Source organism: Varroa jacobsoni, unplaced genomic scaffold (assembly GCF_002532875.2).
Source record: "Varroa jacobsoni isolate VJ856 unplaced genomic scaffold, vjacob_1.0 scaffold_1278, whole genome shotgun sequence".
NCBI classification, from domain to species: Eukaryota; Metazoa; Arthropoda; class Arachnida; order Mesostigmata; family Varroidae; genus Varroa; species Varroa jacobsoni.
In genome coordinates, this window is record NW_019214180.1 from 292,974 (window position 1) to 320,834 (window position 27,861).

The 27,861-nt window shown below is 38.1% G+C and overlaps 4 protein-coding genes and 2 long non-coding RNA genes across 14 annotated transcripts; 2 read left to right on the plus strand and 4 right to left on the minus strand.

The window, feature by feature from the left end:
* Window positions 1-1,386: 1,386 nt before the first annotated feature.
* On the minus strand, window positions 1,387-9,834 carry LOC147752400 (uncharacterized). Of its 6 annotated transcripts, none has more exons than XR_015314168.1 (4): window positions 9,128-9,834; window positions 4,912-5,021; window positions 4,215-4,280; window positions 1,387-2,089 (listed from the first exon to the last, which is right to left on the minus strand). It is a non-coding gene; the product is annotated as an uncharacterized LOC147752400 (long non-coding RNA). The 6 variants fall into 6 exon arrangements; XR_015314171.1 differs by having other exon boundaries at window positions 4,224-4,280; window positions 9,128-9,790; XR_015314172.1 differs by lacking the exons at window positions 4,912-5,021; window positions 9,128-9,834 and adding an exon at window positions 4,625-4,905 and having other exon boundaries at window positions 4,224-4,280.
* A 155-nt stretch (window positions 9,835-9,989) lies between these two features.
* Window positions 9,990-12,970, plus strand: mRpL10 (mitochondrial ribosomal protein L10). 2 transcript variants are annotated; one of them, XM_022847326.2, is made up of 5 exons: window positions 9,990-10,197; window positions 10,857-11,029; window positions 11,431-11,598; window positions 11,786-11,930; window positions 12,485-12,970. In XM_022847326.2, exons 1-5 carry the CDS (start codon window positions 10,128-10,130, stop codon window positions 12,727-12,729), a joined length of 801 nt encoding a protein of 266 aa, XP_022703061.1. In that variant the 5' UTR covers window positions 9,990-10,127; the 3' UTR covers window positions 12,730-12,970. The 2 variants fall into 2 exon arrangements, with proteins under 2 accessions (XP_022703061.1, XP_022703062.1); XM_022847327.2 differs by having other exon boundaries at window positions 11,849-11,930.
* Roe1 (grpE protein homolog, mitochondrial Roe1) lies at window positions 12,958-15,479 on the minus strand. Of its 2 annotated transcripts, none has more exons than XM_022847330.2 (4): window positions 15,320-15,479; window positions 14,588-14,735; window positions 13,972-14,213; window positions 12,958-13,777 (listed from the first exon to the last, which is right to left on the minus strand). In XM_022847330.2, the coding sequence occupies exons 1-4, from the start codon at window positions 15,409-15,411 to the stop codon at window positions 13,597-13,599; spliced, it is 663 nt and encodes a 220-aa protein (XP_022703065.1). In that variant the 5' UTR covers window positions 15,412-15,479; the 3' UTR covers window positions 12,958-13,596. The 2 variants fall into 2 exon arrangements, with proteins under 2 accessions (XP_022703065.1, XP_022703068.1); XM_022847333.2 differs by having other exon boundaries at window positions 14,588-14,706; window positions 15,320-15,446.
* A 93-nt stretch (window positions 15,480-15,572) lies between these two features.
* On the plus strand, window positions 15,573-19,567 carry LOC111268360 (endoribonuclease LACTB2). 2 transcript variants are annotated; one of them, XM_022847323.2, is made up of 6 exons: window positions 15,573-16,186; window positions 17,438-17,505; window positions 17,764-17,906; window positions 18,052-18,190; window positions 18,431-18,728; window positions 19,273-19,567. In XM_022847323.2, exons 1-6 carry the CDS (start codon window positions 16,131-16,133, stop codon window positions 19,511-19,513), a joined length of 945 nt encoding a protein of 314 aa, XP_022703058.1. In that variant the 5' UTR covers window positions 15,573-16,130; the 3' UTR covers window positions 19,514-19,567. The 2 variants fall into 2 exon arrangements, with proteins under 2 accessions (XP_022703058.1, XP_022703059.1); XM_022847324.2 differs by having other exon boundaries at window positions 17,776-17,906.
* Window positions 19,568-23,077: 3,510 nt separating this feature from the next.
* Window positions 23,078-27,771, minus strand: LOC111268365 (uncharacterized). The gene is made up of 2 exons (XR_015314173.1): window positions 26,837-27,771; window positions 23,078-23,575 (listed from the first exon to the last, which is right to left on the minus strand). It is a non-coding gene; the product is annotated as an uncharacterized LOC111268365 (long non-coding RNA).
* Surf4 (Surfeit locus protein 4) lies at window positions 24,997-26,838 on the minus strand. Its single transcript, XM_022847325.2, has one exon. The coding sequence runs from the start codon at window positions 26,735-26,737 to the stop codon at window positions 25,928-25,930; it is 810 nt and encodes a 269-aa protein (XP_022703060.1). The 5' UTR covers window positions 26,738-26,838; the 3' UTR covers window positions 24,997-25,927.
* Window positions 27,772-27,861: the final 90 nt, after the last annotated feature.

A 27,861-nucleotide genomic window follows, 5' to 3' on the forward strand; every position in this document is an offset into this window, starting at 1 on the left:
TCCCTAAGTCAACTCCTGTGTTTTGCCATTCGCTGATCACCTGAGAGAGGGCGTTTCGGTTCTATGGCGGGTCATTTTAAAATAGGGAGACGACAAAAAAGAAGTTCCCATTCACATAAATCAAGGCTTTGATCATAGCAATTAAAGTTTGTCTTTAGATGCCTTCTGTTAACAGATCTCGTGACATTTTTTGATTGCATTCCCTCCTCCGCTATGGGTTTTGCTAGTTTTTAACTGACTCTGATCAGCTAAAGGTATTCTAGTAAATTATTTGGAAGAAATGCTTCTTTATAAAATAAACCGTTTTTCAAGCTGACTTTTACCCAGTGGAGTATTTACGACACGGAATGAACTATAATTACCACAGCGTCTTATTGAATCGTACAGGGTAGGAGAGTGAGCCATCATTTAGGCCGATATACATCTTCTTTCCGAATTAAATACATAAATGATTTTAATACATTGTAGCAAAAAATATATACAGTCACATCACCTCTTTGTATGACTAATCAGCATACTAGCTTGTTTTAGATTAGGACTTCTGTTATTTTTAAACATGACGAAAACGAGAAGCAGTGAAACATGAAAAGCGCTTTTTAAAATTTCTTCTTTTTTTTAGTCGATAGATATCTATTTCTTATATTTAGCCGACTCTATCCCTGATATATATACATACATATCTGTGACTGTCTCTCTATCCGTCCGAAAATACGGTCCATTCATTATCGACACACCCATATTTGATGTAAAGCGTAAATTATGCAAAAAATATATCTTCCGACTGGAACAATCCTACTATGAGGCACAGAAACCTGAAAAAGGGGTGTTTGCTTTGCCGCGACAGGAACATAGATACGTATACTGTCCTGTTTGGCAGTTGATAGCACTCTATAGGCAAAAAGAACTACCCAGTGTACGACACAGTGTAGCATTTTCTATAAAGATTGCAACTTCCAGCAAAATAAAGTAGTGAGTTTCAGTGAAGCAGAGAAAAATAAATTTATTTGGGTGGTTCAGAACTATCCTATCTTGACCAAACGTTGTACTACTCAGTCATCGGTGAATCCTTGAGGAATAACTATAGGAAATAAACAAAGCTGTAGTTATGTACGCAATGGATGCCAAATTTTCAACTTATCTATATTCTTTTTAAATGACAAATATACAAATTAGTATATTATTTACAAATTGTAGTTATATATTTTGAAACGTTAACAAGCGTAGACTAGAGGATTTATGGGAGTGAAATTAACTAATTTAGAAATAGATTATATTATTCGAAGTTACAAAAATAATTACACGTACGTATAAAGGACTAGGTCGAAAACTACTGCTTATTATTGTGTCACGTGTTTAAGTATAGTTAATTTAAAGACGCAGTGCGAATATAACATGAGTCATTTTTATTACTCCACAGATAATTTGTCACAACGAGCACGCAAAACGCTACTCTCAGCAATTAAGTTTCGATCGTAACCGGGTCGCTACTATCTGAATGAAATTTGGAAAGCTGGTCAATACATACGAAGCCAAGTCTAAATGATCACAGACAATTAGAATAAACAATTTTCGTAAAGCTATCTTAGTGGTTAACACATGTGAAGACTTAATGACAAAAAAGGTCCAAATATTCGTGTTAACCGTCTGTTAGAGATCGTTCGGATATGAAGATAATACACAAAAAACCTATTACAGATTTAAAGGTGCAAGATTTTTTCCGTGAATCCAGCAGAACCTGTAGAAAAATTTTTTTCTCAAATAGGCTGCTGTTTCATTCCCTTGCTACTACGCATTATCCCTTATTCTAGTGGCCTACGAATTTGCGGGCAATGTTAAGAAAGCTTGATATGCTCGATTGATTCTGTGTCTATATTGCCACCACATCCTACAAGCTCTAAAGCACTAGTTTGCAGCTTTGTGTATTAGGGAAATTATTAAGAGTGAGAGACGTTTCATTCAGGAGCTTAAGGATGCGCGGTATATGCTGATTCAGGTCACTCGTATAACCACCCTCCTGATATGCGGTGTTCATGAGGTCGAGAATAGCGTCAGTATTCCGCCGGTAACTCGGTAACTGCGATAGAAATCCCTGCAAAAATCAGAGGTAAAGACATGTTTCTAACTACCCCATCCGCCATTCGCCTCATTAATCTGGCTTGTCGACCAAACGAGCTTGTCGAACAAAGCTCTACCTCTAGTTGTATCATTTTTTATAATTCTGATTTCGTTTTTAGCATTCGTCAGATATTGTGTACCTACAGGGGTGCAAGCATTTCATCATAGGGTAGTTCCGTTGGCTCTCCTTTAAAATCTCAGAAGTGAACAATAGCCTGGTCAAATAATCGCCAGAACGTCTCCTCCTAAAAAAGTTTTTTAGCTGAGAAAAGTATTTCGTGAGTATCTATCTAGAGCTGAACCTGAATGGAGAATATGATACTGCAAATTCTGATGGGAGCCCTGCAATGATACATGCTTACACACCACCTATATATGAATCAAAAAGTCGTAAAGGAAATAAAGATTCATTGCCATAAACGAACATCATTAAATATTTAAAACTGGACTGCTCACCCCGTTGTAATTTATTTATTTTTGACGTTTCAAGTGCCATGGGATACTTGCCTTTTTTGAGCAAAACTGTTTCTTTAGAATGACATTTTGTTCCACGTAGAATTGACTCTTCCATATATTATACATAAGGTGATTAAAAGGTTACGCTAACATAACATTAATAATTAATGCAACAACGTTATTATAGGCCTTTATGAGCGCCTAAGGTTAGATCACTTTCAATCGAATTATTTCATAATAGAAGAATAAACAGTTCAAGAGTTAATTTTTTTTAACTATGTGCCTTATAAGTAACGAATACAATTGGTAAGTCTAGCGTTTCCTCTATTGGTTGTTTCAGAAAACACTGTAGTTCCTCGTGAACCTCAGCGGTTGGCTTGAGGACAAACATAGTATTTGCATCGCAAAAGATATCTAAAGAATTATGTCATATTACCTAAGCCTAGTGGGTAATGTATTTGCTTATTAATTTGAGAGACACGCTATGGTGTAGGTTGGAACCCGGGCATAGACAAACATCATTTCGTGCTGGCCATCTGGTAGAATACCTAACGGTAATACTGGGCTTAAAACTCGAGACGTAGAGGTTATTTAAGCCTAACTTAGTAGATGTGTAGACATCCTATTTTGCAAAAAAAAGTGTTTCAAGGGCCTCAGTGGTTTCACTACGTACGAAAATCACTTAGCCCATTGTGCATTGAAATAATCGCATACACGGTTTTCGTACTTTGCGAAAGTCGATTTATGTCTTTAAGGAATTTACATTAATACCAACACAAGTAACCTACGGGAAAAACACAGACGACATAATTTTTGTACTGCAAGTCAGATTGTAGCTCAGGGAGAAGTTTTTCACTAATGCAATTCATCATTTTTCTTGCTATCACAGACAATGCCTTTTTAATATAGGAAAACAGAGAATGAATTGCGGCAAATGCAAGAATATATGCAATGGGGTAGTTACCGCAATGATTTGCCAATGTTGCTTGTAGGGCAAACCAGGACTAACTTTAGCTTATATAACATATAATGCTTGCGACAGCGGGTTACAATATATGCGCCAAAATGTTGAATGCAATATGACGCACGTTCCCAATTTCGTTAGTGGTTTTATGTGTGACCCTTATTGGGTGAACAGCATCCATTCTAAACAGTACTGGGCTGGAACGAGAGCCTTGAAACTGCCCAGAGTGGTAACCGACTAACCGACTCTGACTCCTGGAGGAATATAAAACAGGATGGCAAAAATGTAATCAAGAACTGTAGAAATCATATTAGCGTCTACGCCTAATAGAATGATGCCATTCATAGTACTATCGATTATGTCCAGGTGTCTGGAAAAATGCCTTTTTGCCTAGTCGAGTTCGTTCGACGCGAATAAGTCTTTCTTCGCTATTTGAATTACAGTCATGTTTAGGTGATGTTTACACAAGTAGTCGAGCATTCACTATCGTTGTATGACTGTAGGGCATATTGTATGTGACTTTTCTCTAAGTAAAATAAACGGTGTCGATTTGAATTCTTAATTAATATGGTAGAGGTAGGTGGGAAATCACTTATCATGGCTAGTAATGATACCAGTGGTTATAGCATATATTACCTATACAACTAAAGCAAGCGCAAAATAATAAAAACGAACGTACGTATCTCACCAGAGGCTCAGTGGCATCAGAGCTTGCGGCATAAGAGGTCGGGCGTCATGCTGCATCCTGCAGATTAGACTTCGTTAGAGAATTCGGGTAGGAACGAACGAAAAGACACGTTTCCTTATTTCTTATTATGATCTATGCCTGTCATGCAGTATACAGGAAACAAACTACATGATAAACACTAGATGAAGCTTTGTGGGTGCAGCTGATTAAAGTAATTTCATTTACTCTTTACAGATCTGTCACATCACTGTAGCAATTTCGGGACAGCCATTTATTTACCACTAGCGTTCCCATATACGATTTCTTTAGAGATGGTATCGAAGTAAATCGGCAATGGGATATACTTAGACGATAGTTGCCTTTTTTGGGGCATGGAAAACACCATAATCACACAAACCTACACCGGAAAAGTAAGCAGTTGAAGCCAATGTTGGATATTCCTTTGCTCAATCCAGAAGGTAGCTGAAGCATGGCTGCGAGCTTTTGACTGCCATGCCAACGATCGATGAGTCTCTTGGGGAACTCGAGATAGCAAGCTACATTGATTGTTTGATTTGCGGCAAGCATTTTAAAGTGGTAGATGCCCCTTTATGTCCAAATACCTAAAATGCGGAAATTATGTGGAATACGAATCCACTTTATGTTGTCCCCAGGCCAATTAGAAATGCGTATGGTGTATTCCACGTACGTTTTGCGAAACTTGAATCAACAGAAAACGCACTTGGAGCGTGCGGTCACCACAGGCGGGACATGGTTCCATCTTTACGGAAAGAATCAAGACAAGCGTATGGCGTCGTTCTGGAAAGAGATCGAGTTCGGTAAGAGTGTCGAGTTGTACTAGACGTAAGGTGATACTGGTATTTGGTTATTATCGGTCTGTAACAATTTACGTGTACAATGTCAGTCTTGGCCGAGAAAACCTTTAAATGCAAAACCTTTCGCGAAAAACCCCTTCGATTGCGAGAATTGTGTTTGTTCTTGGGGTTCCGATATCTGGTCCCGTGCTCACTTGCTCCCAAGACTCCAATCTCCGTGTGTGAAACGTTAATGCCTTTCACGTTTAAGACCTCCTCGCCTAATTTACCTCCAATATTGTATGAAATTTAAAAGCGCTCTGGTCATCAAACAACGACCTGACCATTAAACGTCGATTTTAGAGACTAAAAGGTGTTTATTCTTCCGAGCACATTTTTCCTGTATCTATCGACTAAATTTCGTCTGAAGCTCAAAGGTTATTTAATTTTAAAGTCCGCCGACTTCGCTCAAGAAAAAATATATAGATGTACACAGCATGTAATAATCTCAATAGCAGCTCGATTAACGATAGCCTATATGTAAGGAGCTACTGTGCACTCCCTCGAAGGTTGAGAGCAAGGTGACTGACAATCAAGCCTCCGTGTTCCACAAACGACAGACAACGTCGCGGCATTTATTCCAAATTAGAAAAAGAGGTATTTGACTTGAAGGTTTTCGAACACGTTTGTTCAAACACCTGACAGGTTATTGAAAAATCAAACAATGCGGTACTTATCCAGTTAATGTTAGGTCCGGTTTTGTTTTTTTTTTCAGCGAGCCTTAAAATACAAACACTGAGCAAGTTGAGTGCAACTATAATTCGAATATGTTTAGTTATATCGTGAACAAAGATTTTTAATCAAAATTAGGCTCTACAATTATTAGACTGGCTGCAACGTTTTTTTCTACAGCATTTGCCGATCTCTATCAGCCTTAGGATAATTCTAAGTAAAATATTAGCATTTTAGACGCTCACTAACAATATGGATCGCAACTAAAGCGTTAGACAGGAAGTTAAAACAGCATTTCATTCGTTCAAATGGGTCCCACAGTTAACTAAATATCCGTAACAAGCCAACTATGCATTCGAATATGAGAGTGGAAATTTTATCAGAATTCGTCCAACAAGTTGGATTCAGATATGAAATTTATCATATAAATTTGAATAGGAAGTCAAACTTTCAATTTGAATATGAGTTCAAAATTAAATAAGAATAAATAGGAAGTAGCAGATCGTTTTGCACCTCGGTCGTGGTATATAAATTATTTATCCCAGTATTGAGTTAGAATGATTTATTTCTAAGCGTAAACCTGGATGAAAACGTGAGATCATCTGGATGAATACCACGACATACTCGAGCGATTAGAATTCTATACGTTATCAGAAATATGCACCATAAAGCCAAACCTTCATAAGATTCTCGCTTTTACGTCCTGCCTTAACGTGACGGAAAGCAACATTAGTTACTATGTTTATTATAATAAAAATAAACAAAAAACGGGTTGTTTTTCGCGAAAAAACGCGATACGCCTGTTCATATATATCGTAAATATACAATAATATATATATATTTATATAGTATTGTACATTTTTTGCTGCTTTTATATTCAGATTTTGGAGATGGTATAGCTTTGAAGTTTGACCAGTCTCTCTCCCGTGCTTTGGTATGCCTCTATGTATTTTCAGACATTTAGGCCATCTGCGATTCGTACAGAGGCGACAAAGTAGACATCGGAAATTCAAGACGCGTCACACTATTCAAGTGAAAATGAAAACTACTTAAATAATAAAACGTAATAATTCAATTCAGAACGATAGTTTAGTGTGCGTTGCAACTTACAAAAATGTTACAATAATTTACTTTCCCATAGGAACCTCGGCTTTGGATTATTGTCCAGAGCCTGGACAAAAGCATTTAGGACAAGAAATTTCGGGCTTTGCTAGACGAAATTCAGTTTGTTCATAGCAGGAATTGCTGATTTATTAGCAACGACTCGATAAAGAGTTTTTAGTTAGGCCCACGCTATGAAAAAAGACGCACAAGCTATAAAACGATTTCGTACGATCTAAGTGAGTAGCAGTAATAGTTACCTGTTCTACATCAAATCGTTGCCGGCTGTAAGAAGTGCATTTTCGATTCTAATCACAACTACAGAACATTATCGGTTAATCATAAATAATCAGCCAAACGGAACGGAGGTTCTTCCAGGTGTCTGATAAAATCTAGAGCAGTTGCTTCGTTTCGAACTTATAAAACTGTAAGTGCAGAATGTTATTTGTGTCAAACATACACGTTTTACCGTTCAAAGAATTGCAACATGATTTCGGCGCGTCTAGTGTTTGTCCCCACCCGGGCTTAAAACTGCGGAAAGCCATCTCATTCAGATGGCTTTATAGCTTGCTAGTAAATCATTCGCTCTCACAAGGCCCGTTCTCCAGATTTTCCGCGAGCTGTCCAACCAAACATTTTTTACAACAGGAAGAAGTTACCTGACATTTTGAAAGTTTGCATTTTACATCTGCAGAGTAACAACAGGGTAGAGCCTAGTAAACATAAGCGTAAAAAAGTTATGTAAAGACTCCGAAATTATTAACTGACTCTTGTCGCATCCTGCATAGAACGTGACTATAGATCATAACTAAAAGTACTTCGAAATCTCTTCGAAATATACATAGATAATCGATAGTTGCCAACATCTCATGGCGAAAGGTCTCAGTAAACTCGAGTTGCCCTAATTTCCACAGTGTATTCTAGCGGGATCTCTCATGCCTTCTGCGCTTTAAAATCAGATCCAAACTTAAAGCAGTGAATAATTTAAATATGTTTTCAATTCAAATATTCAAACCCTTCTGGATATCTAAGAGCTTAGTTTTGAAGCAGTAACTCTGCAAACGCCCCTAGCCTTAGTAAGAGCAGTGTGAATGTCTCCATAAAAACATCTCGGAGTTTATAATACACTCTACTTGCCTTCTACATTATCCACTTTTCACTTTACTTATCCTGATGCTCAGGAGTTACATTCGTAGGTTAACAAATCTATCGTCTACCATTTTCAACAATTTATCTTGGGCTTCGTGCTTCTGGGTTTGCTTTCTCACCAGAGTAGCGTTCCGTTTCACACAAAATTCACCAATTGAAATTCGTGTTAGTAGACTATTTACTGTGTTCACAAGATTTTCCCCCAGCGTCTTTTTTTTGTCTCCTAGGGTCAAAAATTTCTTTGAAGGATAGAGATTTTCTTCGAATGGAGAGGCCACCACAACCCCAAAAGTGTATTTTGCAGGCTGAGACGCCCAATTATTATTACTAAGACGGATTAAGGACATCGAAGCATCGCTGGGAAAAGTGCATAAACTAATCAGAAAATATGTACAGATATAAAATTTAAAAAGGTTTTTTTTTTTTCTAAAAAATTATCAGTCTGCTAACGTATGGCCAATGTACATTAGGGAATTTATTAGCAAGCACGGCTAAGCTTGTTTTGTGATTGCTTCTAAAGTTGGGTTCTTTAGCGGATTTAGCGAATATTTTTTTCAATGTAGTTTGGTTTGTTAAAATTTATTGTGTTTGTGGAAATAAAATTTATTGAAAACTCCAAATTGCGGCCTATATATTGCGGTTAGTAATTTTTCGACTGCTTAAAATTTGAACTATTTAAAAGGCGCAAAGAGACAAACATCTTCGTTACAAGACACAAATCGATCCTGAAAGAGCAGATCCTACTCAAAAACCTTCTCGTAGCTATCTCGATAATTTCTGTAGCGAGGATACGTATATATATGTGTATTTCAAAGTCAAACATTATTCAAGTGTGCCCATGGCAAGCCGTAGATACTTTATTTCTAATTGTCGAAATATATCCTCAAGTAACATCACAGACACACTTGAGAATTGACTGAGAAATTGAAGAAAATGAGTTCTGAGGTATTTGCTATTTCTTAACGTTCATTTCAAATCACTCATTTACAAATTGTCAATCAATTAGTAGTAGCAAGGTAAAGAAGACACTTTTCGAATTTATTAAGTTGAATTATTTTACATAAATTTAGTATATATAATTTAATATAAAACGGATTTATTTAAACTATCCATTATGGTTCAACTTACATCAGCGCTTGTGTCGAGTTTTTCGTGTGGAATTACTCAAACGACAAATGGTGGGTTCAAATAACCTTCAGAAAGACGTTGTTCTACCAGATCACTTTTTTGGACATGTTCGAGAAAAAGAGAGGCGTTTTTAAACATATTCAAAAGTCACGGAACGCCACGAGATATAGAAGGTAGAATTCCCTTAAATATCTTGCAAAACACCTTAAAATCATGTGGTGTAATCAATGGTGTAACTTTATATGAACGCCATAGGATTGACGCAACTTTTTAACACACAGTAAGTTGCCTGACTTCCGTGGCTGTCGTTAAACTTAAGAGAAACAACTGAATGAACATTCAATAAGCTCAACGACGCAGTCATGAGCATACCTATACAAAATCTCTTTTTATCGTTATTAAATTAAGGTCATTCTCCAGCTAAACCTTGCGGCAAGTTAGCTAAAAATGAATGGTTTTTGAAAGTCAATTTTACAAACCGCACATCGACCACAATTTTATATCGTTGTCTCTGTTTGCGTAATGTATGGCGATGGTAATGTAACAATGACCCACGATGAACATTGAAATTTACTCTGTAAAATAATGAAAGAGCCAATGAAGGGGTAATTTCGTACATTACATACTAGTCCTTGCAAATAACGTATTTGCGCATTACAAAAGGACTCCAACGTAACTATATATAAACGAAGTTTCTAACATAAGATCTCAAACGGTACATTCTCATGAGACAGCTCAGCCAGCTAAGGCATCATTTCCAGAAGGCTGATCGGGCCGCTGACTCTAACCATTGTGTTAATGATCCTTTAGTACTAAATTCAATGTTTTAATGACGCCTATTTCAGTTCGTTCCCTACTTATACGCGATCCGCACTCGTTCCACTCACTTTTAAAAATATACGCAGAAATTCTCTTATAGAAACAAAGACAGATAATGTCATGTCTGGCATTCGTTGATGGTAAATCTGCATCGGTGTGATAATTCGCTTATATTCGGTGCATGATCGAGTATAAGCACAAAATGAGTGCAAGTGTAGGATTTAATTCATCTCTCAATTTAGGGAGAAAAGGTAAGAACTGCTTATTAAAATTAAGAAAGTTAACACATCGATATATGATAATGGTAGGCAACTTTACGAGAGCACAGACTGATACTTAGCTACTAAAAGTAAAGCATCTTCAAAAATCAAAAAGTAGCATAAATAAACCAGTCATTTTTTTATAGGCTATTCTTTGCATTTCAATCAGATGTGGCAAGTCAATTCAGAGAAACGTGCTGTTCATTCGTTTATTTATCAGACTTCGTAAGGCATTTAATGTTATGTCTACCGTTGTGTCTGGCTAAATTTTGCTTCAACATATACGAGAGCTCATACCCCTAGATGATAACCTTTCGTCTTATGCACCCGTTTTTGTGTGTCATTACTTTGCCGAAATTAACATGCCTTATGTTTAGAAAGCGGTGTAATGAACTTACAGTGAGAACTTACCTTAATCTTACAATGCGTCAGCGATGTGAGGTTCGTTCTAACAATCAGCACAGATTATGGGTGAACTAGGTAGCTAAGAGCTATGCACTGCTAAGTCAATATATAAATGTAATTTTACATATACATAAGTAGATTTTTGAATGACGAATAAAATGAGCAGACTGTGGAAAATTGAGGTACATTCTTTCTAACGCTAGAGGCTGTTCGGTATATTTATTTTCGCTGGTTCTTAATGACAGCGATACAGCTACGATGTGTTCAGGTATCGCAAATGCGTTTCCGTCGCATTCAAACGCGAAACCCACCGGAGCCTCATTTCGATCGAAAAGCGATGCTTGAAGTTTGTAAACCCATTATCCCTCCAAAAGAGAAAGTCTGCGGCCACCTTAACCGTGTCGAACGTATTTACGAGGTAAAATATACGATAGAAATATCTGTAGAGATTTATGTTATTATTACTACGATATCGCAACTATTACTTAACTGCATAGGTTTGTCTATATATAATGCTATCAATATTTAAGCGAGCACCTAACTCGAATTGGTAATATGAACAAATACCTGGAGCTACAACTAGCTGGTTCAGGCGACTGATTGGATTTCGAAAAAAAAGTTTACTCTTTCTCACTTCGAATATTATCATTTGAGCAACCTAATGCAATGTCAGCCCAACCTCAACAGTAATATGGCGGTAAATAGCCAGTCTGTAACTACTACCCATTTATTCTACAAGCGCATGCCGTATGGATGACAACCGGTTGATTTTGCCATGAGTGCTACTCCTAACCATTACAGTATTTACTTACATTACAGCCTCACCCTTGGAACGTCCTTAAGGCTAAAAGACTTCGAGCAAATCTTGAAGAGGCCTCAATGATTTTGTTCTACCACAAGAATTCGGTCAAACGTGAAGACGATTTTAAAATCCATAACATGCTTTTCAAAAAGAAGCTTTATTTACAAACTAACATTTCTAACGAGGTGAGTTTTTCATGGTTATTTGATAGCGGTATTTAGTTACCTTGTTAGTTTTTTTTACCACTTTATTTCTCGTACAAATTTGTCTGACAAATTTCATCCGTAGTGGTAATGCTGAAGTTGGCTTAACTCTCACACTACACCAATAATGGTTAAGCCACAATCTCACATGAACTTATCCTTAATATAGGTAACTCGTCTGGCTATAAAAGACACCTTTCTAGCTAACGCCACTCCATTTACCTTCTCGAAGAACGCAATCATCATTTCACCCCACAAGAATATCACGGTAGCAATAGAGCTTCTGAAAAAGATGCCTCAGTATATACTTTTAGGTGAGTGAGACAAAGTTTTGGCGTAATTCAATATGCTAGAGCAATGAATTGATTCCAATAGTTACAAAAATAGAATTCTTGTGGCATGTGTGTGAAGTGAATTAGGAAACAAGTTTTAAGCAAATGTGCATTTTGGCATTACTCGAAGTGCTGATAAAACGCATGAAAATGCCCAAACAATTAATAGACCTGTTCTTATAAAGAAATAGGATTTTTGTATAATATTGACGATTTTAATTAGGTCATTCATATACCGTGCAGCATTTTCGTCATAGCCGATACTCTATTGACATACATAATCTCAGAATTTTTTGCGTATTCTTATCCACTGATTTTTTTTATTCGCTTTAGTCTATCGCATCAACGGAAAGTTTGATCTATAGAGGTTTAACTATCTGACTTCCCCGTTGATGCGATAAACTAAATCGAACATGTGTATTGATCATAAACCTAATTATGCTCCTCTTTAATTATATAGAGATATTACATCCATTTCTTGATTCTTAACCGCGCACACCTTTCCTTAATTTTTCTTATGTTTCTGTTCACGACAGCTGGTGTAATCGATAGAATTTTCTTGTCACGTGACCAGCTACAGTGGTTGGCCACGGTCCCGTCAATAGGGTTCGTACAGGCTATCACTGCCAAACTTTTGGCTACGCACTCACAAAACTTATGCTTCAACCTGAATCGACATCAACTGAGACTTTCAAATTTTCTTGCGGAGCATTCGAAGACGGCTTTCACCACCACAGCTTCATCGCCTACAGCTACTACTGGAGCACCGCCGCAGGCTTAAAAACGTCTGCTATTGAATAGAAGCCTAGTAGGGACAAGGACAGGAAAGAATAACTTACAGATAACAGATGTCAATGTATAGAATATTTTGTAAAATTAATAAGACATAAGTTATCATAATCTTCATGATTTTTATGACATGGGTTCGACCGAACACTTATAGCAATACGGAATAAGTTAGAGCACTACATTTTAGAAAAAATCCTACTAAACAAAAATAAAACTACAATTCGATAGCTAAACTGTGATATTTTTATTGTACTTACATATATTATATATATACCTTTTTATGTATTTATATTTAAGGGAGATAGTCGCGATTCGTTCATTAGATAAAAATACATAGAGGAGACAAAAACTTCTTTTTCAAATAACAGACATTTGTCGCGACTTAATCATTAACCATCACGACTTTCCAGTTTCACTGTGTATATTACTGTAATTCACTCGTTTTTATTTAAATTTTTATATTTTGTCCTATACTATTATGACTGTATGTTTTGATAGTTAATTTGTTTTTTATATTGTCTATATTTTATCTATGTCTCAGTGGTATACACCAGAATCACTTTACATTAATGGCATTAAAGGCACACACACACATTTTAAAGTCGTGTGTGCCATATATGTAACACTGAATAATTGGTTTCATCACGTTACACAAATTTTCGCATTCTGTTCTCCATTTTTTCTGCCATATTCGCTTTTCCACTTTCATTTAAAATAACTTTCTATTTTAACAGTTTAATAAAATCCTACAGCCTTTTGCGAAGAAATTTTTAGGAAAGCAAAGCCTGGGACGCTCGACTGTGCCCCCCGAGTCAGCCAAGTTTTGAGGCTCCCTTAGGTTGCAAATAGGTATTCAGGATTAATGCTTTACGACGCCGACAAGTGCGGGCCGAATGACTCGGTCCCTGAGGCGGTAACCAAGCTTGCTAACGACAGCGATAGAATCGACTTCTTTGCTCTTGTCTTCAGCCATGAAGACAGCCTCATGCTCGTTCGGGTTGAATTTCTCGCCGAGAGGGTTGATTTGAGTTAGGCCGTGTCTGTAAATCAGTCGAATAGTATGCTTAATTTTCGATATACGGCGAGTACGATAAGACTATTCGCATAATGGATGCATTTAACTAGTTCCTATCGTTTATCTGTCCATATCGATGCTAAACATTAGCACATTCAAGCTAGCACAATATGCTGGTCTTTCTAAATTTCTTTTGATTCAATGTCGTGCGTGTCTCACCTTCGAAAAACACTCTGCAACTGTGATTCGGTCATCTGTAATCCTTCAAAGAGGTTTTTTAAATATGGGTTTTTCTCCAACTCTTCTTTCGGTACTGCTTCGCAAGCGATTTGCAAAACATCAGCTATTTCAAGCAAATCTGTGCAGAATTTTTGGATGCCAAAAACTTTCGTATCCTCGATTTGCTTCGTGAGACGCATCCGTAAGTTCTCCGAATCCGCAAGAGATCGCTTGTATTTATCCTAGGCCCAAAAGACAAATACAAATTAGGTTAGCAGTTTTATACGAACCTTCTTAAAATATATATCAAAGCCCGCGCGGAGATGTACACAAAAATCCAACTATACCTATTATTGTGTCTTTGCCGGACCTATATAGAAGGGTCTTATCTTGGCACTGCCGACAAAATACATAAATAAAACGTATTCTAAACTGACAGATCTTATTACTCTTAGTGCAATATTACAGAATTTCTAACTCGTCTTAACGTACAAGCACTAAAACGAGTTAGAAATTAAGTACCTGAATTGAGGCTCTTACAACTTGACTTTAATATGGAAACAAGAAGAGTGTCCTCATGTGTTACGATGTCTGAAGTGCCGAACTGTGTACGTACATCAAGCTCCTTGACGTTTTGAAGCAAATTCGCGGTCCTCTGTCTGAGCTTTTCATATTCGGCTGGATCGACGGCTGGTGGTTTTTCCGTTGCTTCGCCTTCCAACGGTTTTTCAGTGGCTAAATGTGGAGTTGTGGAGAACATGCGACTGTAAAATATATATATATATATATAGAGACCGTCAACTGCTTTACCTGTGCTGGCTATTACTTTTTTCAGTATTTATATTTTTATGTATGGTTATCATATATTGGCGAAACTTTTATCTATCAATTCATTCGTTACGATGTAACTCAGCGAAAAAATTAGAAGTAAATTTTTCTTATAAAACTACCGCCTCCACTTATTCCGAATTATGCAGAGCGACTGCGCAGTAAGGAAAGGACATTTGCTCTATGAAGTACCCGGGCCCGTATCTACCATCGTTACATTTCACAGGTATTATATATGACAACCCTTTAATCATGTACATAAAATTTACTGATAATCGTTATCAAATATAGTATTACTAAATCGGCTCACAGTGCGTGTGAACGAAGTTTCAACGGGGTGAAGAAGATAGCTCTGAATTTTGTTGAAACTTGGTAGCCTAAGGTCGGAGGGCCTGCTTGGACCACAATGGAAATCGCGCATGTGATGCAATCTATAGCAATCAAACAACAAACACTGTAGGATAACACATTGTTGACCAACGAAATTTCACCATTGGCCTGAATCTTTTCTAAAGGTTACCTGATTGCATCTTGTCGACCTCCCTGGATGATTAATTGTCGCATAAAACGGCACAAATTCATCGCGCACATGTTGGTCACATTTGACGCCATGTTGTTCCACAAGTCAATGGCAACGGACAGCGTGAACTACTCGAATTGTTTCTGTATGGCGCACACTAAACGTCGTCTGCTACACAGCAGACTCAGGTGGAATCAACACAGACGAGAATCATATCCTGTCGGAAAAATCCCTTTAATGCTATAGCATGCGCAACTTAGTAAAATAATTACGTAAAGTATCCCTCGAATCTTGATGTTTATATGTAGGCTGATAGAAGCTTTACTCTTCAACGACGAAATGAAAAGTCCACTCTAGCTTTATATATTTTTTATTACTGCCACTGTAATGAGAGTATCTCACTGAAAGGCAATATGCGGTTTATTCATCCACCTTTATTTTCAAGTTTGTGCCGTAGTTCAGCTTCGCAATCTATGCTAATAGCAATCTTCGTCAATCGAAGCTTGATTCTATACAAACGTTAGTATGGAGAATAATAGCGTAGCAACTTCTGTTTGCGCTTCATCACGATCATTTGGTTCCTTTGACGTCACTGCCTCCACAGTCGTAGAGGCAGAACGCGACGACGTATCGCCCTGATAAGAACCGACCTAGCAACTACTAACGCTCGAGTTAGTTTTATCGTTTTACCGTTATTATAACATGAAATTGCATAACATGCAATAGCATCCTGCGTAACTTGGTATTTGTAATCCACTGCTAGCTGGGTGGTATTAGCAAAGTCGTTTTCCCTAAGTATTGGTGTCAATTCATGGAGTGGATAACGCGCTCGGCTAAATTCGGAAAGCTCAGTGAGCTGCTATACAAGTAAGTTGTCTTGAATTTTATATGAAATCTTTAATGTTACGTACCCTGTAAACTGTCAACCTAATTTTGTCTTACTAGTAGCTAGCACACTGCTTTCCATCTAACGATTAGACGATTTACGCACAGTAGTCACTCCTTCATGCTTTCGCACGTAACGTAGCTAGTAGATTGCCAGTTCCTTGCTTTCCTTGTGCTATGAGATGTATGGTTAAGCAATAAATGTGTTTTATTTTACACTATTGTGGAAAATATGTTACGAATTAACTAGTAATAAGAACAAGTACAATAGAAATATGAAAAAAATTGGCCGTTTTTAGCTACATTAACTTTTCCAAAAAAATAAAAGGACAAGAAAATTTACTGGTGAAGCTGGAAGTGGACCCATACGCGTTTACTGATGTAAAAGTTTTGCGTTTTCCATATATTGGTAATGATAGAATCCGCCGATGCCACTAAAATTGCGCTTACATATTCAGTATCTAATAATGTAAGTAGAATAGGCACGTATATTTTGTATATAGCTCAACTATCATTTTGTACAATAATGAGTAGAGTTCAGGGTCAATTATTTGATACATAGAATATGACGCTTTAACAAGAAACAGCCCTGACCACAGGTCATTTTTTATTTATTTAAATACACTCATCGTGTAGTATATACCGTTATCTCGCTTATGCGAAAATATGGAAAGATCTACACGACGATGAGTAATGAAGTAGCTTCATGCATTTAGTTTTCAACCAACTCTTTCATTGCATGATGCTGCATTACATTTGTCAATGTATTACTTTTGTGTGAGACCTTCATCCAGTACGAAAGTCGGAAGTGTTCAACAGAGTTCTAAGCGCTCAGCGCCTGTGCAGCTTTGTGCACTTATGGCAGTTCAAGTGAACATTAGCTCGAGGTTGTGCAATACGCTGACCGTTTTTTAAATTAACAGTAATGAGAATAACCGTCAGAATAATCGTAAGGAATTATCTGAGCGCAAAATATGGCATAGCCAACGGTGAAGCGTTCAGCCCACGTTCTCATCTCCCCTTTTTTAAATCTTCTATATAGCGGCTTCGAGAAAAAGGGACTACGGCATTTAATACAAATTATCCAATAGAGCCAGTTCAGGGCTCATGTAATGGCGATTACAAGAGGTATGTATGGGGTATTACTACTATTAATTATCTGATGATAAATAAGAGTAAGAAGGGTTGCTCTAAGATTGTTGTATATTGAACTAACATCTTCATCTTTTTCAGATGGTTCATTATGAAGACTGTGCTGCCTCTGCGACAACAGCTGTCACCTCGCGTGTATCGTGTACTTGGTAAAGAGTATTTAAGTTTCTTAAAAGTGATCTTTTAGGAAGTTTAAAACATGAAACAAAATATGAAGAATGATAACTAATTTGTACTATATTGGGTACTACAATTAGATTAAGCATTTTGATGCAGACTTTCATACTAAAGGCATCCATCTTATTATCCAAAGTCGTCTACCATAGCCGTACCTCATGATTCCACGTAAAAAATACAGAACAATTTCACTTCATGTTTAAATCAAACTTCATACTTAATTTGTTTAGGTTGCAATCCAGGTATTATGACATTGCAAGGTACGAATACATATCTCATTGGCACTGGACGAAACAGAGTGCTAGTTGACACCAGTTCATCAGATTATCCGGAATATGTTCAATCACTAAAAATCGCTCTCGACGAACTTCAGGTTGGTTGATTAATGCATGCACTTTGTCGCTCAACTTTTCAGTATCAAGTAATATAGTCATTACTTCCAGAATAATGTTCAGAAGGATTTAGTTTTATTTCACTTACGCATTGACATGTTTGTTTTATGTGACGATTTCCATTAGGTTCAAATTGAGAAAGTCATCGTCACCCACTGGCATCACGACCATGTTGGAGGGATCGTGGATCTGATGCGCGAAGGCGTAGTCAACACCGCTACCCCCATCTCCAAGATCCCCTTTCCACTGAAGGATGACCCTACCGGTTAATACTACTAGAACATTTATCCGAATGACTGTGTGCAAACAAAGGGCTCATTAGAGTCCACAAGAGATAACATCTGATTTCTGAAACATACAATAATCTTACTTGACACCCCTTTTAACACTCGCTGAATGTGAATATTTTGCATTTCAATTAAGGTGATCAATTATCCATTAGTGCGCATCTTTTTTGCTTTGCAACATATCGACACATAAATTAAATATTCAACGTAATTTTTAGGCCTGAAATTTACACCATTAAGCGACGGTCAAAAGATTACTGTAGAAGGTGCAACGTTGCAAGTTATAGCTACACCGGGTCATACAAAGGATCACCTCTGTTTGGTGCTTGAAGAGGAACAAGCAATATTCTCCGGTGACTGTATTCTTGGTGAAGGCTCGTCGGTGTTCGAAGAATTCGGACCTTACATGGAGTCTTTACGTCGCATTGAGACGTACTCACCAGAAATAATTTACCCAGGCCATGGGCCTGTTATTACACACGCAGTCAACAAGGTCAAGGCCTATATAGAACACAGGTAGGCAGTCTGAACTTCGCTTCCATTTGACAAATCCAGAATTTGCAAACAAAATTTGTAACGAAATCAATAGTAGTAAAATGAAAACTCCTTTTTGGACCAACGCTGGCTATTATTGGGAAATACATAGTCTTTCCTTACAGGAACATTCGTAAACTCGAGATTTTACAGTAGTCTCAAAACATAAATCAAAACATGTACATGCGACAGAAAATCACCGAATAAACGAGAGCAAAGAGACCCCTTAGACATCAGTTATCTGCTGTTGATGAACGATATATTACCTCAGAATATTTTTTGCGGGTCCCAAAAAGTACTCCATAGTATCGCAGCTGCTGGAAGAAATTCGAGGTTGTTCGGTAACGATTGATGCACTTTCAGTGACCGCTACCTTGCGGAAAATTTGATATAGACTAGGTACCAAAGTTAATATATCCTTCAATATTAAACTGGACTGGATTATATCATTTAGTAAGATTCTAGTTGAAATAATGCGACATTGAATTATATTCGTATCGTGTGCGGATGTGTGTTCCATTTGTAGACTGATTCGCGAGAAGCAGATCATGGAATGTCTTGAGAGAGACAGAGGTAACGGTCTAACAGCATTAGAGATCGTGGAGAAGGTGTACGGACAGGAGATACCCAAGTTCAAGTATCCGGCAGCTAAAATCAATGTTGAACACCATCTTAGTAAACTAATTGAAGATGGCTGTGTAGAGAAACGTAAAAGACAAGAAGGCATCATAGGTGTCGAAGACATATACGTAGCGATCGCTAAGTAACACCCAGAATTGTAAAGAATAAAGCAACTTGTTATGCGATTAGAAATCAACAAATTCTTACTCTATGTGAGTAAGAATTACTCACAATGTAAAAAAAAAGATGCTATCATGAAAAATAGACGAATCTATCTATGGGGGTTGTGCAATAGCGTATTGTGGTGTGCAGTGGTCAGTTATTGTCTTCATAAGCCGCAATACATTATACCGATTCGGAGGAGTGTCGACGTGATCCATTTAAAAGATGAAGTCGTTCTGTGTCCACCGGCCTGGCTAGGACTCATTACGTATATTAGAAATGTTTCTAAAATTTATCGGAATTACAACTTAACTGACTACGAGCTAAGTTCGAAACGCAGATAATGTTTTCGTCGTTCTCAGTGAGACTGTATTTCGCCAACCGAAGAGAGTAAGTTTGGTGTTTACGAAGTTCTTCTTACGCGAAGCTGAAGCGCTTCTTGAAACTGCCAACTTTGTTAGCTCTTTCGTGTTTCTAAAATTAAGTAATTTCTGCAAATGGCTACACTTTACGAATACCGCTCCTTTAGGCATAGGGGTATTCGCGACGTGTAGTCAATCGCAAAAATCATTTACTTTTAGAGGCATGAAACAGCCTTCAATCGAATATCGTCTACAAACATTATACATATAATATAATCATCACCCCTAAGCGAATGGTATTCGCATTGTAAGATAAATTGGTAGACCACTTTGTAGGACTTCTCTTTTTTAGATGTGAAAGTATTTCCTACCAATTCGTACATATCAACGCATCTAGTCGTACTAAACGTTCTTGCAATTCATATTTTGGAAAAATATATTTTGAACAAGACGTGTCATATCTATTTTAATGAGTCGATTTAACTTCTGTCGACGAATATCTCACTCGTATTCACGTACCGCGATGCGTTTGTTACCACCAAAATATTACTAATTAAATTTAATAGATTTTTAAGTGATGATTTGGATATACGAAGCGGGAAAGGCCCGGATAAGCTGTTTTTTCTTATCGGGTTTCCTTTGTTTTTTTCTTGCCTTCACAGATCTGTTTTAGCAAAATAATCTGGAAGGAAAATATTCATGTTGCTGTGTTTGACTAATGTGCTTCATCAGATTTCACTTTAAATTTTCCGAGAAAAAATTTCTTCCCGTTGTGTTTTTAGAAGATATTCCATTTTCACTGTTAAGTTGCTTAATTATTATTTAACATAAACAAATTTAAAATACATTTCGAACATGCGCGACTGAGCGATTCTGCTCGGACAGACGCGCTACTATGGGTGCGTTTCGGACCGCTCTCCCGGCGCCCTATTTCAGCGACTCTATGGACACCTTAAACACCTCATCATTCGAAGCGGGCGCTGTCTGAGCAAATCTTAGTTCATACTTATAACAGGTGGAATACGATTAGTGAAGTTCAGATTCGACGGGTAATTCAGGATAGCTCTGCTTCACAATTTTACATGGCGTGTATATATCCAAATATGTCCAAATATATAGATCCAGTTTGCTACACATTAATATTTCACTAACTTTTTATCACATCAAACATAGCCATAAAATCAGAATCCTTGTGGATATTATCAAGATTATCTACATACACACACGCTCTCATTTATACATAAACCTTATGTGCTTTGAAATAGAGTCTATCCATATTTTTTTGTTACCAAACCCGTTGTGACTGTTCAGCTGTTGCAAGCGAATTTGGAAGACTTTTGAGCTAGTTGGGTTAAAAAGACTTTAATTAGTTTCTTAAAGGTACGTTTAATTTTCACGCATTTTGCCAGTGCGTTGATAACGTCTAAACAGCCATATACTTACCACTCGCCTTCCTATAGATAGTTTCTCCATACATGGGTTCCCGAAATAAATTGATAGTGCTTTCCATGCCTTAAAAAGCATGGGAAGCCCTACAATGACGCGGACTTGGGTCTGAAAAACAAGCGGATCGGAACCAACCTTGGATATCCCTTTGTTTTATCCAGAAAATAATTAAGGCTCGCCATGAGGTCTAGCGTTGTTGCCGAGTAACCACACTGCAGTCCAACGGTGCATCGGTCTCTTTAGAAAGTTGACATAGTGACCCGCATTCACTGTGTAATTTTTGGTGATTATCTTATACTAGTAGGTTTCCTCAATGTCCATCGCAAGTACTACTTCATGTCAGAATCAACTCGACACAACCACCGCACTCCTGGTCCATCTACGGCTGGCGGCAGAGAATGCGTAATGCCTTACTTACAGTAACCGTATGATCTAGGCATTTTTCTATAAAAACTTCGCAAATTGTACGTGGAAGCTGACATGCAGTCACTTTACGGAATACAATTATTTTTATTGATTTTCTTTACTTTCTTGTATTTGGGTTATAATTCTGTAACGCGTTGCATGTGACATGTCAGTTATAGCTGACAGAACCCTTAGACTGTAAGCTTTTCCTTTCGTAAAAACCTCCTCGAAGTGCGGCAATATTGTTTTTCGAATCCCGACGATCACTCTTTCGATAAATTTCAATACTCCAATCTCAATTCTTGAAACGTTTCCACTATATGTGTAATATGCTTTCACTTAAGGCCTCCTGGCCTATTATTTTCTATCATCGATATATTTTCACAACGCTCTGGCAAGGAATAAAACCGTGACCACTGAGCGTTGATTTTCAAAAGTGAGACGTTTTCTTTGCCGAACTGAATTTTTTAGAGCAATATTTGTCAGTCAAATTCCGTCAACTAGCAGGGCATAGTTATTGATTTCTGTCAGGTAGCGAAACATAGTTATGAATTTTGAAGTTATTCTGTGTCGAAAATTTTCACGTGTTATAGAACGCTCGCAATTAGCTATCGATCAGATACCACAATAACCCGAGTCCCGTTCTAGTAGATTGGGTAATGTAAGGAACTTAGGGTCACGTGATGGTTTAGGGCCGAATTCGGACGTACCGAGTCGACCGTAATGCCTCGCAGATTAAATACCTGACGGAAAAAATGGTCGTGCAAGTGCTGCTACAGGAGTTAGAAAAAAGAGAATTAGATGATTTGGTGCGCCTACTGCGTGGACAATCTATAGAATCAGTCGTGAACATTTTCGTATAAAGTTGAAGTGTCCGAAAATTTGTTCAGTATAGATTAATCCTATTTCTTCAAAAAAAAATGTTTTTGTAGGATCAATTACCCGAGCAAACTTTCAGTTACTACACAGTACGATGTAAAAGTGCGAATTATTATATTGTGCAAAAGATTACATTGCAGAAAACTGGATATAAAAATTGACCCATCAAAACGCTAAAAAAAATAGTGACTGCATTTGTTAGAGCAACGAAAATTATAAACAATTATCTGGCGATTCGAACTATCCGAGTTAACCAAATTTGAAATAAAGTTCTTTGTTATTAAAAAATAGAAAAAAAAGGTAAATTATTTATCTGCGCATGGCGGGCGTTATCGTCGTCTTGGGAGGCATAATAATATTTACTGTGGCCGCAGACCACAGCATATCTTGTAACTTTGTAATTTCGAGCATTATTCAAAATTCGTGATTTAATTTCGCTAATAAACTGCGCAGTGATTTGCTTAGTGGTCTGAAAAAAAAATAGCGCTTTACTTAATCCATCAACTCTTCAGATACAAGAAAATAGATTCATTCGTAACGAGAATACGCGCTTTCTGTACACATAAAACAGTCATTAACGAAATGCTTAACATCATAGTTTGCGAGGCTTGTATGTCCGCTGTGGTACTTCTCAGCTGTTTGCTTATTTTTAGTCTGCCCCAAAGTATACAGAGACTTAAGCTGGCAATGTATGCAGTTATGGCTAATGTCCATTTCATCTCATTTTGAACGTAAAGTTTCATTATCTTCTGTTTCTGACAGAACTTTCAAGGAACTCACGGGTTCCGATGAGTGAATGCTTGTTGCACAGTCTGCCAATTTGCTCGCTGAGTTGTTGAGGCGGTTATTAGCTAAACGTCCATAAAACTGGAAACTGATTTTGAGACAATTCTTCTTTAAAAGCCTTCGCTCCTTATCGACTAATTTATTACAAGTACAATCTTTAACGGGCGCCTGAAAGCATCAAAAATGAAAGACATGTCATAGACGGCACTACTCTCTGACAGGTACGACACACATGACAGTATAAAAGTCACGATTTTTCTCTAAGAAAAGCGTCGTTGAGAATCACTCGTAATTAAAAAAAGCTACCGTAATCCACTTGTGTCAACAATCAATAACGCAAGTGAAGATCTAACTGGTAACTTTTTGCGATTGTTGCAGGCGTTATATTTGACTGATAGCCACTCATATGCCACCGATATTATGTATAATCACACTCATTCGATTGTGCCCGATCTGACTAAATGTTTTAGACTCTGCGTCGTTTTAACTGGCCGTTACGCACATACATATGTACAAGGCATTCTCTAAATATTACTATATATACTGAACTTCTTAGACATTCCCACGTAGCGCAAACGATTCGGGTGGGAAGCCTAATACAGAGAATACTATAAGTATATTGATCAACAAAACATGTTCATTACTAAATAACACAGAACCCACGAAAAATATCTTGAACGACAGTTTAGTCCACAGCCTTGAAAACAGTTATCTAGGCATTTTCGTGGCGGGCTATGTTTGTTTGGATTTAGACTACTTCAGGATGAACATTCATGTTAATTCTGAACCTCGCCTAATGTGTTTACGTCGATAAGAGCGAAACGACGATGAGAACCAACTGCGTTAGACGACTGACACATACGCATCACCCAGAATATAAATCCAAAGAGGAATTGGTTACAGTTTTGCCCTTCATGATGCTGAGCAGGGTACTTCGCCACAATTCGCATCTACTTTAAATTTAGTCCGAATTCAACCGATATACATATGTACATAAGTATTTGTGACAACGTGTAACTAGTTTTAATAGTACCTATTTTAGTGCTTTTTTTTCAATTCTGTATATGTACCTATTGCTTACGTGCTCATAAACTTATCTACTAAATGCGGCTGTGTCGCAATTCGATAGGTTCATCTATTCCGACCATTCGGTTAGTCGCCCCGCTTGCGGTCCGCATCCTCCACGTAGAACAACCAGTCACTAAGTGGGACTCCGCGAACGTTGACAAGACCGTAGTACACGCCACTGCGACCAGTATCTTCGGCTGCTGTCCCGTGTCAGAATAAACGATATTGCTTATAAGAGCCGATGAAAGCGAAACGGGCCACTTCCCCAAATTCGAAACTACAAAATAGGTCAAAGCATCCCGTTCACAGCTTTCGACAATAAAACTTTAGCACCGCTTTCCTAGTGAAGCAATTTCGTAACAAAATATTTCTATAGCAAGTGTATTTTGTTTTATTTTGCTGATCTTTCAGTCCCTCTATTTCAGTAAACTACGTAATTGCCGTCTTTAAGAAAATGTCAGCAATTTATATAAATCCCTGTCTATTTTCGTGACCCCAATGCTGAAATGACGACCGACGTATTGAACGAAGGCCAATACTTGTTGGAAGTTTATTAATATTGTTATTATTTACAAAAATATTTACCACATTTAACACCACCGTTATATGATTATCGGTTGTATATCGCTTTCATCTCTTTCACCCATCAAATTATTCCATTCATTTCACTCGATTACAGGAACTAGTAGCTGCTAGTTACCAAGATTTGGCGTATTGACCTCATACTTGTACAGCAACCTCACCAGTCATAATACTAGCAATATATCCCTTCTGTAGATTAGACAAAAATTAGTAGCAAGTTTTTCAACCGCTTCTGATGCGGTTCTTTCTATACTCTGCATTCATTCTATCGTTAGGGTATAGTTGGCCTGTAATTCTCTTGTCCTATTAAAACCCGTCCACATCACAGAGTATTACACGAACAAATAATTACTGTAGATTTATTGGAGTCTACAAAAGGTAATCTAATAATAATAATACTGAAAAATAATGGTGTGGCAGTAATCCTAAGCCAAAATCGCTATTCAGAAAAGAATCGTAATTAAATCAATATTCACGGTACACTCCATATCTGAACGATGTACAGTTCGCATTGCGGGACCAGTATATCGTCCATTGTATATGGGTCTAAGAATAACAAACGATTCTTGAGTTCCATTCATCTTCGCTTAAGCAGAACCAACGATAAGATTTGATCCATAAGTTTATGTTTTACTTGTTTGGAAGTCAATTCATACCCTATTGCTGAGTCTACAAGTCTGTATAGGATTTCTAGGCTCACACCTGCGTCGTTATGTTTACGTAAATAAATCATTCATAGCAAGTGTTCCTTATTCGATTCGCATTTAATCAAATTATTCTCCCACGAAAGGCGTTACAAAGATTACATTATGTATAAACGCGTTAATGATTTACACATGTTGATTTGGCGACGGTTATTACCATTGGTTATTACCACCGCTTTTTATGTTCGTCCATCGAAACCCCACCGGGTCCGAGTGATACAATCATCATGAGTCCTCCGATAACTGACATCGTCTGGAAAAAGTCATACTTAAGGAAATCCCGCATCGGCTTATTATACGGAATCATCCAAAATGCGTTGAAATACATATTGATTGAGAATAACCATACGACTAGAACAAGCGCACTCAATTTTGTTTTGTAGCCAATGGTCACGAGTAGCATCATCACTGACGCGACGATATTTTGTAGAATCTGGAAGAACGAAAACTCCATACGCAGCATCGTCACAAACATGAATACGACGAGTATTCGGCCTGTTAGTTGCATGTAGGATTTTGGTTTATTATCACCGAGAGTCGGCACCCCAGCAAATAAACTTTTCGCCTCGCTATGCCCCTCGGCGAACAACAGTAACAGGGAGCCGGCAAGTGAAAGTGATCGTAACAAGAAGGCCATGTCCCATAAAATTGAATAGGCAAATGTCTGAAGAACAACGATAAACCCGAGCAATAAACAGGCGGGTTTAACCTGAAACCGCCCCAGAATCATCAGCGATCCAGTCAGCTGGCCAACCAGGTTGATGAGTACAAACAGCGATGCGAGAAACCATCCACAGTTCCACGTATGGTTCATGTAATCGCGTTGATCACCCCATTGATACCACATTCGTAAACCATCCTCCAGAAATGTTGATACTAAGCAAAAACGCGCCTGGTGGGGTAAAACATGCTTACTCTTTCGGTAGACACTGTCGGCCACGTCTTCGGCTTTTCTGATAAACTCGTTTTGCTGCATCTTTGCAGTAGTGCTTGGAGAGCTAACGATAAAAACGCCAACAATTAACTCTTAGCAAAAATAATTATGATTCGACTAAGTTGTGGTATACCAACATACGTTGTCACTATCAACAGTAGGGTCAACGCGACACCGAAGTCGTGGTCGTCGCAATAAGGCCAGCAGCTGCAACAACAAGTTTTTGTCTCCCTCCTCTCCCCGTTAGGCCATCACTCGATCAGAACGGAGGGGGCGCACGATTCCTCTGTCACCTACTAGAGTCGACATACAACCACGCACGCAAGCTTCAGATAATCAAATTCCTACCAATTTATCGTTGCCGGCTTTTCGTTAGCTAGTCTACGGCAGCCACACAGGTGTCTGTATCTGCTCTACTATTGTTGGCTCCACAAATCAATGATTGGATGATGCTGGCCGTTCGCTCCTCGGTGAATTTTCACCGCTCACACCGTCACACAGCTCACCGGAAGTGATTTCTCGAGACAATGACGACTTACAGTTTGTCGGGTACACGCGTACACGCTGCCAATGAGTAACTGGAGTTAGATATACCTTCACTTATGCCAGCAGAACGGCGCAGTGTGACAATCGGCGACTGCTTAGCGAACACGTATACACTGGCGTAGCGGGTCACTCGCGAAACGGACCGCCAAATGAGTGAGTAGGAACAAGGAGTACGGTGGCAGCACCAGCGGCGGCAGCAGCAGTCAACACGAAGAGGATGGAAGCATAGTGGTTATGCGGCAGCGACATCGCTAATAGTAACAGCGGCTTAATAATGGGCCGGCAACAATCCCAAATATCTAGATCGAAGAGGGTAGCCGGGCGCTTCTCCGGTCATGATTGTCGTCGAAACCGGAATGCGAAGATCAATTTGAAATTTATAAATCATCTTGTTGACTTATGAATGGAGTCCAAGGAAAAGCAAGAAACAATTCTATGTCGTTTTGTTGTCTAGATTGCACATTGCGAGTTCGCAACAGCAGCAGGCAGCAACTGCAATGAGAATGGTCAGCAACGAGAGTCAATTGCGCTGCACGTTCCACTGACTGAATGTCGCTTGTGATTTGTCGCTGGTGTGTCTGCACGCGCGACGATTCAAAAAAAATGAGGAAGACGAAAAG